At 49.0% G+C, this 12,208-nt stretch overlaps 1 protein-coding gene across 1 annotated transcript in view; it reads right to left on the bottom strand.

Moving 5' to 3' along the window:
• LOC140430252 (zinc transporter ZIP13-like) overlaps positions 1-7,194 on the bottom strand; it is an 80,255-nt gene extending 73,061 nt beyond the window's left edge. The window contains exons 1-2 of the mRNA XM_072517679.1: positions 7,114-7,194; positions 5,736-5,786 (exon numbers count right to left, since the gene is read on the bottom strand). Of these exons, the coding sequence (XP_072373780.1) occupies positions 5,736-5,786; positions 7,114-7,194 (132 nt within the window). The remainder of the gene's footprint in view (positions 1-5,735; positions 5,787-7,113) is intronic.
• Between the last annotated feature and the right edge of the window lie 5,014 nt (positions 7,195-12,208).

Raw genomic sequence — 12,208 nt, 5'->3', positions numbered from 1 at the left:
TCGGGTGGCCACCGTCATCGACCTCCAATTTTTCTCCACGCGCCAGTCCCTCCCCTGTCAGCAGAACAATTCCCCCCACCCACCCCCTCCATACCAAAATAACAATCCCAACCCCCCACAAGAAACTTTCTTGCCCCTCACTGCGCTTCCGTGAGCTAGCCCGCCCAGCTAGACCATGGCGTCAAGCATGCTATCCCGCACTGATCCCCCTCCCCCACCTGTCGAACATACATATGCAAAACATAACAATCCCCAATAAACACAAAGAAGAAAATCCTACCCACCATCCCCCATTAAGAATAAAGTTCACCCGCTTATAAAACTGAGCAACAGCCCAGAAATTGGTACAAAAACAATACACACAGATCCCAAAGAGAAAGAAATTTAGCAGCATAGGTACAGAATTACTCGCCCCCAAGTTCAACATCCTCCATCACCTGCCAGTCCCCTGTCCTTAACAAAGTTCATCGCCTCATAGGGCGATCTGTAATAAAGTTCTTGGCCCTCATAAGTGACCCACAAACGAGCTGGGTACAACATGCCGAACTTCACCCCCTTCTTGAAGGGGGCCGATTTAACTTTATTGAATCTCGCCCTTCTTTTGGCCGGTTCCGCACCCAAGTCCCGGTAAATACGCATGCTGTTTATCTTCCCATTTGCAGTTCCTCGTCTGCCTGGCCCACCTCAAGATCTGTTCCCTGTCAGGAACTGGTAAATTCGTACCACCATCGCCCTCAGTGGCTCATTTATCCGCGGCTTCCTCATAAGCGCTCGTGCGCCCTGTCCACCTCCAAGGGCTGGGTAAACGCGCCTTCCCCCAGCTGCTTCTCGAATATACGTGCCACATATGCCTCTGCGCCCGATCCTTCGCTGCCCTCCGGGAGGGCAACAATCCACAGGTTCTGCATCCGTGACCTGCTCTCTAGATCCTCCACCTTCTCCTGCAGGCTTTTCTGGGGGTCCTTCATCATCCCAATCTCCACCGCCATCGCAGTTTGCTGGTCCTCATGCTCAGCCCCCATCTCTTCCACCTTCTAGATCGCCTGGGGCCCTGGGCTTCCAATCTTTGCTCCACCCGGTCAATTCCCGTCTTAATCGGGTGCATGTATTCCTGTCTTTGCTTAGCAAAGCTCTCCTGGAGGATTTCCACCAGTTGCTCCGTTGACCACTGGGCCGGCAATCCCAGTCCCTGAGCCTCCGCCATGTTTTCCTGTGCTGCAGACTCCACTCCCTTCCTTGCCCAACGATCTCTCCTTTTCAGACCACTTCTGGTCCACGAATCCATACACTGGTGGGGAATTCTTCTCCTCTAGCTCAACAATCTCATATTTTGCCGATTAAATCCTCCATAAGTCGGGGAAAAAGGTCTCAATGGTCCACCACGAGAGGGAGCTACCAAACAAGTGACCACTCACTCCATGGCCGCCACCTGGAGTCCTACCTCTGAATCTTTACCAAGAGAAATTCATCTCTGGACAAAGTAAAGGGTCAAGAAAGACATTAGACTGGAGGTTTCTATGGATTGAAAGCAATGCCCGTTTTACAAATGTTTCTGGTGAAGCAGCAATTTAAATAATGCACTTCTTTCTGCTGTATTCACTGCTCAATCTCCCCTCTCCAATCACTTTGGCGAACATCTCTACTCAGTTCACAACCATGACCCCTGTGGCTTATCATCTTCTCACTACCTGACTCTGATGCTTACCGCTCTGCCCTCAGCCTATTGCACTGCTCCAATGAAGTTCAACACAAGCTTGAGGAACAGCACCTCATCTTTTGACGAGGGACTTCACAGCCCTCTGCACACAACATGCAAGTTTACATGTCCCATTATCACTCTCTTGATTTCCACCAACTCTTCAGCTATTTAATGTGTCTTGTCTTCGACCCCACCACATACTTTCCCCTTTTGTTTATTTCCACCCGCCACCGTTTCACCTTTTTCCTACAATTCAACAATTCCCTGATGATCAAATAGTTATGATATCAGGTTACGACCAGTTTCTCTCCACAGATTCAGCCCGACTTGCTGTGCACATGGAGCATTTGCTGTTTGGAAATGTTCATAGACGTTATATCATTCCAACAGGTACTGGTTTTGACAGGGCCAATGCTGAGAGTGTGGTGGAGACAGGGTCAATACTGAGAGTGTGGTGGAGACAGGGTCAGGGCTGAGAGTGTGGTGGAGACAGGGTCAGGGCTGAGAGTGTGGTGGAGACAGGGTCAATACTGAGAGTGTGGTGGAGACGGGGTCAATGCTGAGAGTGTGGTGGGGACAGGGTCAGTGCTGAGAGTGTGGTGGAGACAGGGTCAATGCTGAGAATGTGGTGGAGACAGGGTCAATGCTGAGAGTGTGGTGGGGACAGGGTCAATGCTGAGAATGTGGTGGAGACAGGGTCAGTGCTGAGAGTGTGGTGGAGACAGGGTCAATGCTGAGAGTGTGGTGGAGACGGTTAATACTGAGAGTGTGGTGGAGACAGGGTCAGTGCTGAGAGTGCGATGGAGAGAGGGTCAACGCTGAGAGTGTGGTGGAGACGGGGTCAATACTGAGAGTGTGGTGGGGACAGGGTCAATGCTGAGAGTGTGGTGGAGACAGGGACAATGCTGAGAGTGTGGTGGAGACAGGGTCAGGGCTGAGAGTGTGGTGGTGACAGGGTCAATGCCGAGAGTGTGGTGGAGACAGGGTCAATGCCGAGAGTGTGGTGGAGACAGGGTCAATACTGAGAGTGTGGTGGAGACAGGGTCAGGGCTGAGAGTGTGGTGGAGACAGGGTTAATACTGAGAGTGTGGTGGAGACAGGGTCAATGCCGAGAGTGTGGTGGAGACAGGGGCAATACTGAGTGTGGTGGAGATAGGGTCAGTGCTGAGAGTGTGTTGGAGACAGGGTCAATGCTGAGAGTGTGGTGGGGACAGGGTCAATGCTGAGAATGTGGTGGAGACAGGGTCAATACTGAGAGTGGGGTGGAGACGGGGTCAATACTGAGAGTGTGGTGGAGACAGGGTCAATGCCGAGAGTGTGGTGGAGACAGGGTCAATGCTGAGAGTGTGGTGGAGACAGGGTCAATGCTGAGAGTGTGGTGGAGACAGGGTCAATACTGAGAGTGTGGTGGAGACAGCGTCAGGGCTGAGAGTGTGGTGGAGACGGGGTCAATACTAAGAGTGTGGTGGAGACAGGGTCAATACTGAGTGTGTGGTGGAGACAGGGTCAATACTGAGAGTGTGGTGGGGACAGGGGCAATACTGAGTGTGGTGGGGATAGGGGCAATACTGAGTGTGGTGGGGACAGGGTCAATGCTGAGAATGTGGTGGGGACAGCGTCAGTGCTGAGAGTGTGGTGGAGACAGGGTCAATGCTGAGAGTGTGGTGGAGACAGGGTCAATGCCGAGAGTGTGGTGGAGACAGGGTCAATGCTGAGAGTGTGGTGGAGACAGGGTCAATACTGAGAGTGTGGTGGAGGCAGGGTCAATACTGAGAGTGTGGTGGAGACAGGGTCAATACTGAGAGTGTGGTGGAGACAGGGTCAATACTGAGAGTGTGGTGGAGACAGCGTCAGGGCTGAGAGTGTGGTGGAGACGGGGTCAATACTAAGAGTGTGGTGGAGACAGGGTCAATACTGAGAATGTGGTGGAGACAGGGTCAATACTGAGTGTGTGGTGGAGACAGGGTCAATACTGAGAGTGTGGTGGGGACAGGGGCAATACTGAGTGTGGTGGGGACAGGGTCAATGCTGAGAATGTGGTGGGGACAGCGTCAGTGCTGAGAGTGTGGTGGGGACAGCGTCAATATTGACATGTGTGGTGGAGACAGGATCAATACTGAGAGTGTGGTGGGGACAGGGTCAATGCTGAGAGTGTGGTGGGGACAGGGTCAATGCTGAGAGTGTGGTGGAGACGGGGTCAATACTGAGAGTGTGGTGGAGACAGGGTCAATACTGAGAATGTGGTGGAGACAGGGTCAATACTGAGAGTGTGGTGGGGACAGGGGCAATACTGAGTGTGGTGGGGACAGGGTCAATGCTGAGAATGTGGTGGGGACAGCGTCAGTGCTGAGAGTGTGGTGGAGACAGCGTCAATATTGACATGTGTGGTGGAGACAGGGTCAATACTGAGAGTGTGGTGGGGACAGGGTCAATGCTGAGAGTGTGGTGGGGACAGGGTCAATGCTGAGAGTGTGGTGGAGACAGGGTCAATGCTGAGAGTGTGGTGGAGACAGGGTCAATACTGAGAGTGTGGTGGGGACAGGGTCAATGCTGAGAGTGTGGTGGGGACAGGGTCAATGCTGAGAGTGTGGTGGAGACAGGGTCAATGCTGAGAGTGTGGTGGAGACAGGGTCAATATTGACATGTGTGGTGGAGACAGGGTCAATGCTGAGAGTGTGGTGGAGACCGGGTCAATACTGAGAGTGTGGTGGAGACAGGGTCAATACTGAGAGTGTGGTGGAGACAGGGTCAATACGCAGAGTGTGGTGGAGACAGGGTCAATACTGACAGTGAGGTGGAGACCGGGTCAGTGCTGAGAGTGTGGTGGAGACAGGGTCAATACTGAGAGTGTGGGGGAGACAGGGTCAATACTGAGAGTGTGGTGGGGACCAGGGTCAATGCTGAGAGTGTGGTGGGGACAGGGTCAATACTGAGAGTGTGGTGGAGACGGTCAATACTGAGAGTGTGGTGGAGACAGGGTCAGTGCTGAGAGTGTGGTGGAGACAGGGTCAATGCTGAGAGTGTCGTGGAGGCAGAGTCAATGCTGAGAGTGTAGCACTGCTGCCTCATGGCGCCCAAGGTCCCAGGTTCGATCCTGGCTCTGGGTCACTGTCTGTGTTTATGTGGGTCTCGCCACCAGAACCCAAAGATGTGCTGGCTAGGTGGATTGACCACGCTAAATTGTGCACTCTAATATTTTTTTTAAAGTAGAGTGTGGTGGAGTCAGATCCAATTGTTTTTTTCTAGCGGACTGGTGAAAGGAAATGCAGGGCTAAGTGTTGATCACTCGGGAGTGGGACCAGCTGATTTGCTCTTGCACAGGGCCAGCATAGACACAATGGGCGGAATTCTCCCACAATTGGCGGGGCGGCCCGTACCGGCGCGAACCACTCCAGCGTCGGGCCGCCCGGAAGTTTCGGAATCCTCCGCACGTCCGGGGGCTAGGCCGGCGCAGGAGGGGTTGGCGCGTGCACAAGGTTGCCGGGGGGGTCGGAGAATCCCGCCCAACGGGTTGAATAGCATCCTTCTGTGCTGTAGGTATTCTATGAGTGTGGCAGGCACTTTCTTAACTGTGTGCTATGGGGTGGTCTGCCTTTCCACCTGCCCAACCCAAAGTAGTATTTTTCTGGATTGGAAGAGAGGAAAGAGAAGGGAAGTGGGTGGGCATGGTGGCACCGTGGCTAGCACTGCTGGCTCACAGCGCCAGGGACCCGGGTTCGATTCCCACCTTGGGTGATTGTGGAGAGTTTGCACGTTCTCCCAGTGTCTGTGTGGGTTTCCTCCGGGTGCTGCGGTTTCCTCCCACAGTCCAAAGATGTGCAGGTTAGGTGGATTGGACACGCTAAATTGTCCCTTAGGGTGAGGTTGCAGGGCAGGCGGTAGGGTGGTCTTTCAACGGGTCGGTGCAAACTCAATGTGCCGAATGGCCTTTTTCTGGACTGTAGGGATTATATGACAGTGCCTGGTATTAAGGAAATATTTTTTAAAAGAGGTTTTGAAAGGATCAATTATTCATGTTTTGTATAAGCTTACTCACCTCATGTGGAACCTCATGGAGGAGGATGGCCAGGGTTGTTGTGAGCCCAACCTGCAGAACAGGACAGATACACGTCAACAACAACAGAACTGAACTAGCAGACAACTGTAGACACATCAATGACTAGGAATGGATAATGCAACTGTAAGGAGCATATCTCGGTATTCGGACAAACTGTAGCTCACTGCAGATATGACTGAAGGAAACCGTGACAAAGAGATGGTGAAATCTAATTAATTGTAATCATTTGTAGAAAAAAAAAGCTGCCCTGACACCAGTCAAAAATGTAAACCAGCAGGATGTGGAATAAAAACAGCAGTGATAAAATCAGTTGCATTCCTAAAACAAGCACACAAACAAAATATCTCTCACTGAAGAACTTACTTTTCCCCACTTACTTCTTTCAACTTAAAGATGCTGCTATGGGAATCTTTAAAGGTCCTTAATGTGTCTGCTCCTTTAAGGATATGTGAAACATTCTTTGTTCCACTCTTACCCAGGCCCCTTCTTCACCTCTTTTCTCCCCCGTATGTTAATAACTGCATCAATGTTTCCTGTAATTTCTGCTTACTATGGGCCTCTGGTCTTTTGGGCAATGCAGTGCATTTAAAATTGGCGTGCAACCTTGCAGGTGCCTATCTGAAGGCAACATTGCTGTGTGAGACCCATTTGTTTATTGTGCAGCAAGCCTCTTGTCGGCCACAGGCCCCCCCCCACCCCCCGTCAGCCACACGCCCCCCCCGCCAGCCAGCCCCCCCCCCCCCACCCCCTCCCCCCAGCCACACACAGGCAGGTGCCAGCCACACATAGGCAGGTGCCAGCCACACACAGGCAGGTGCCAGCCACACACAGGCAGGTGCCAGCCACAATTCCCTTGCCATAACTTGGTCCATCTCTATCTCTTTCTTTCCACAACATGTCTCAATTTCTGGAGGTAGGCTATCAATTAATTTCCACTTCAACCCGCTGACTCTCTCAGCTACCTCGAGATTAGGGACTGTTTTAGCACAGGGGTAAATAGCTGGCTTTTAAAGCAGACCAAGGCAGGCCAGCAGCACGGTTCAATTCCCGTACCAGCTTCCCCAAAACAGGCGGCAGAATGTGGCGACTAGGGGCTTTTCACAGTAACTTCATTTGAAGGCTACTTGTGACAATAAGCGATTTTTATTTCATTTCACTACACTTCCTTCTGTCTTGCTCTCAGTATGACTTCATTACATTCTCCTAGTTCTTTCATCAACATCTGTTCTGACAATGCAATCTTCCATATCAGTGCTTCAGATGTCTACCTTCATCCTCAGTGCCAATTTCTCTACCAGTCCCGGTCTTTTCCTCTTCACCAACTGCATCCTTGCTCGCTTTCTTTCCCACCACCAACAGCCCAAAACGCAATCTGGTTCCCGTTGTCCTCGCCTTCAAACCAATCAGCCTTCACATTCAATGCATCATCCTCCATCATCTTCAACCAAACACATCTCATCTCTCCTTTCAGCATTCGGAAAGGACCATTCGCTCCCCACCACCCTGGTCAAGTCCTCAATCATCTCCAGAACTTTCCCTCCCCTTCCTGTGGCACCTAGCCATACACAAGCACGAGAAGCAACATCTGCCCTTTTACCTCCTTCCTTCTCATTTCCCATGGTGTCAAGCACTCTTCCCAACCAACAGCAAATCACATGTACTTTCAATTTAAAATACTGTATTTGCTGCTCACAGTTGGGTCTCCTCTACATGGAGCAGACTAAACACAGGTTGGCTTTGTACAAAACCTCCAAGACGTCTACAGGCATAACCCCAAACCTCTGGTGGTCTGCCATTGTAATTCTCCATCTTGCTCCCAGTCTGATTCTCTGTCATCGGTCACCTGTATTGACCCAATGAAGCTCAACAGCAGCACCCCATCTTTCAGTTAGGCACTTCACAGCATTCAGAATTCAAATTATTTTTATTCTTAAAAAAAAAACTTTCGATCGCCCAACTCATTTTTTCAATTAAGAGGCAATTTAGCGTGGTCAATCCACCTAGCTTGCACATCTTTGGGTTGTGGGGGTGAAACCCACGCAAACACGGGGAGAATGTGAAAACTCCACACGGACAGTGACCCAGAGCCAGGATTGAACCTGGGACCTCGGCGCCATGAGGCAGCAGTGCTAACACTGGGCCACCGTGCTGCCCACCAGAATTCAAATTATAATCAGCAATTTCACATCATAAGCTATGCCCTGAATGGTTTGTTTTTGCAAGGCAGCTGTTCATGACAATTCTGCTTTTCCCATTTCCCACCTCTACTAGCTCCATTTTGAATTGGATTGGATTTGTTTAGCTTCTTTGGTATCAATAGCTTCTCTGTCATTTAATCCTTCCTGGCTCCACCCTATCACAGAGCTATACTTCTGAACACCCTCCATCCTCATTACTGCCTCTCTATTCGCTTAAAATAGATTACATTTCTAACTTTTCCATCTCTACAAATGCTGCCAGATCTGGAGTATTTCCAGCATTTTTCTTTAGTGATACATACAGCAGGACCTGGGGTAGCCCCGTCCTTGAATACGGAAGTGGACAGGCCAGTTGAGTCCGCTCAGTTTTTTTGTGACATTATTACCAAAGCTATCTGGTTGCAAAGTGTGAAGTGACAATGCACAGAAAAAACTGTCAGGAAGAATCTGTCTGGAGCATACACAAATTTACAGAAGCTTGCCCTTGGAAAAAGCATTTCTTCTTTGATCCCCTCTACAATATCAAGTAGAGGGACCAAGAAACACAACAAGCGGTTTATCTGCATCTAGGACAAGATTTGGAAATGGACAGAGGTAAAAGTGACCAATTTGTGCATAATTTGGGTTGGGTTTCCTTGTGTCCGCAGTTAACCCTTTCAAATCAGACATTGCTCCGCCCCATCCCACAGCAGACTACTGTGATCATGAGCATAGTTATTACATGCAACTTAAGACTGGGAGACATACTGTACATCCACTCCCAAAACAAAGGGGTGAAGCAAACCACTGTGAGCATCACCAAGAGCCAAATACAGTGATACCAACATCAAAAGTTAGAGAAAGTGTTACCAACAGACATTGCTCATGATGTTTAGAGCATATAACCAATGTAGACTAAGCAGCATGCAAGGGACATCAAGGTGATTCACAGCTCTAAGTAGCACTTGATTAGATTCCAGCTTATAGCTCATTCCTAGGTATTTACTACTCAATATTAAACCCATCGAACACCTTGATTAGATTTCAGTTTGTCACTCACTCCTGGGTATCTACTACTCGAGGTTAATCATGAAGGTCCTGCCTCTCAACCTAGCCCCCCCACCTGAGGTATGGTAATCCTCAGGCTAAATTACCACTAGTCAGCTCTTCCCCTCAAAGGCAAAAGCAGCCTATGGTCATCTGGGACTATGGCAACTTTACCTAACCTTATGAACCCATCGAGCACCTTGATTATAATATTATTATTAAACCTATCGAGCACCTTGATTAGTTTTCAGTGGGTAACTCACTCCAGGGTATCTAGTATTCAATATAAACCTATCGAGCACCTTGATTAGATTTCAGTCAGTGGGCTTCCAGTGACGTCATGTAAAGAGAAGATGGTTTGGGGTGGTGTACCCGGCACGACTGCGGGTTACACTGGATTCAAATGATCACTTCTTTGATATGCCGGAACAAGTAGAAGACTTCATCAGAGAGAGGAAATTGGGATCGTTGTGAAGAGGACTATTTAGGACTTTGTGTTTAACAGGGGTACTTGTACGATGTATTCAGGCTAATGTGTTTTTACTTTTGCTCTGTTGGGGGAGGATTTTTCAAAAGGGAATGTTTTGCCTTCCTTGTTTTTTTTTCCTTGGAGAGAGGCTTTGTTGCTCTTACTGAGATTTAGGCATTTGATTTGATTTGGTTTATTGTCACATGTACCAAAGTACAGTGAAAGTATTTTTCTGCGGCCAAAGGAACATACACAGTACGTACATAGCAGACAAAAAGAATAATCAACAAAGTACATTGACAAATGGTACATCGACAAACAGTGACTGGTTACAGTGCAGAACAAGGGGCCAAACAAAGAAAATACATGAGCAAGAGCAGCATATGGTGTCGTGAATAGTGTTCTTACAGGGAACAGGTCAGTCCGAGGGAGAGTTGTTTGAGGAGTCTTGTAGCTGTGGGGAAGAAGCTGTTCCTATGTAAGTTGGGGCAAAAAGGAATATATTAGCTCTTGTTTGAGGAGATGTGGGAGGGGAGCCACTTTGCTAGCTATTGGGAGAGGGGAGGCTAGCAAATGGGAGTGGAGTGGGGGAGAGGCTGTGGTCTGTTGGGCCAGGGTGGGAGGGGCGTAATAGGCCGAGCTGTAGGTTTGTGTGGAAGGAGGTTGCGGAGGATATGGTGCCGGGCAGTCTGTGGGCCTGGAAGTGGTGGGGCAGTGTGAACTAACAGGGACTTCTCTTTATCTCACCTGGAGGGCAAGGCTGACGGCCATCTTAGATGGGCCTGGGACCCACGAATTTGGATGGGGATATTGTACTACGGTGCAAATAACTGACTCAAGGGAGCGGGATGGTGAGAGACCCCAAAAAGGTTGATCACCTGGAAAGTGTGAGGTCTGGGGTGCCTGTAACTCACTCCTGGGTATCTACTATTAAATACAAACCCATCGAGCACCTTGATTAGATTTCAGTCTGTAACTCACTCCTGGGTATGTAGCCAGTTAAAATGACTAACTCCCGATTAGAATGGCCAAACCCCGATTTAAAATGGAGAACGGAAGAGGCTGATGGGAAAATCAGCCAACAGGACTCAAACAGACAGCTGCAGGTAAAACAGTGTATTCGCCTCCGAGGAGGCCAGACAGAATCGATACCTGCAGCCATCAACACAACAACACACCAGCCACCTGAATACTAATTAGCAATCCCCGGGAACAATATGCTACAAATTAGACACACAAAGCCAACCCAGACTTTTCGGCGCCAGCAGGAGCCTACACAAAAGAGAGGTGAACGACAACCCCAAGACCGCCCATCGATCAGGAAATCGCTCCAGCATTGGAGAATATCGAACCAAGTGATTGGGACGAAGTCCAATCACTTGGAACCAGGTACAGGGTCCGCCCCGAAAGGCGGGAAGCCCCTGGGGACTATAAGAATAGGGGCCAAGTTCAAATCAACCCTTCTTCTCCTCTCCGCACCCTTCGAGACCCTTCTGCTGACCTTCTACAACAGCCGCAAGAACCGTAAGTCTTACTCCAATGCTCGCTACGAGATAGGCACTCCTGACTATCGACCTGTACTCGCTTTGAATCCCGCAGGCTCAGAACCCATACGAAAGGCCATTCGTTTCCCCGACCTGGTGGGCCATTTCCAAAGTTAAGTATTGGCCTGTTAGTTGTAGGAAGTAACTTAGAAGTAGAATTAATGTATGAGTATTGATTACTGTATATAATAAATGTGCGTTGATTTAACTCTTACTAAGCTGTGTGTTGGATTATTGGTCATTACTCGGACTTGAACCACGTGGCGGTATCAGAAAGATATCTGGCGACTCAAGAGCAAAGGTGATAGAACAAGAGCAAGTAAACGAAGGCTAAAACGAGCAACAGGTATCTGCAATTAAATAAAACCCCATCGAGCACCTTGATTAAATTTCAGTCTGTAACTCACTCCTGGGTTTCTGCAATTAAATATAAACCCATCGAGCACCTTGATTAGATTTCAGTGGGTAATTCACTCCTGGGTATCTGCAATTAAATATAAACCCATCGAGCACCTTGATTAGATTTCAGTGGGTAACTCACTCCTGGGTATCTATTATTCAATATAAACCCATCGAGCACCTTGATTAGATTTCAGTCTGTAACTCACTCCTGGGTATCTATTATTCAATATAAACCCAGGGAACATCTTGATTAGCTTTCAGTCTGTCACTCACCTCCTGCGTATCTATTATTAAATACCGACTCAGCAAGCATCTTGATTTCAGTGGGTAACTCACTCATGGATGCCAGCAATTAAATATAAACTCATCAAGCATCTTGATTAGATTTCAGTGGGCAACTCAGTTGGGTATCTACGATTCAATATAAACCCATCAAGCGCTGATTAGATTTCAGTCTGTAACTGCATGGTGGCACAGTGGTTAGCACTGCTGCCTCACAACTCCAGGGTCCCAGGTTCAATTCCGGCCTCGGGTGACTGTGTGCAGTTTGTCCGTTCTCCCAGTGTCTGCATGGGTTTCCTCCGGGTGCTCCGATTTCCTCGCAAAGTCCAAAGATGTGCAGGTTAGGTGGATTGGCCATGATAAATTGCCCCATGGTGTCCAAAAGGGTAGGTGGGGTTACTGGGTTACGGCTATAGGGTAGAGTAATGGTATTAAGTAGGGTGCTCTTTCCAAGAGCCGGTGCAGACTCGATGGACCAAATGGCCTCCTTCTGCAATGTAAATTCTATGAATATTCTGTGAATGTAATTCT

Source organism: Scyliorhinus torazame, chromosome 10 (assembly GCF_047496885.1).
Source record: "Scyliorhinus torazame isolate Kashiwa2021f chromosome 10, sScyTor2.1, whole genome shotgun sequence".
Classification (NCBI taxonomy): Eukaryota; Metazoa; Chordata; class Chondrichthyes; order Carcharhiniformes; family Scyliorhinidae; genus Scyliorhinus; species Scyliorhinus torazame.
Note: the sequence above shows the minus strand (reverse complement) of the source record. Positions and strands in the feature narration are given on the sequence as shown.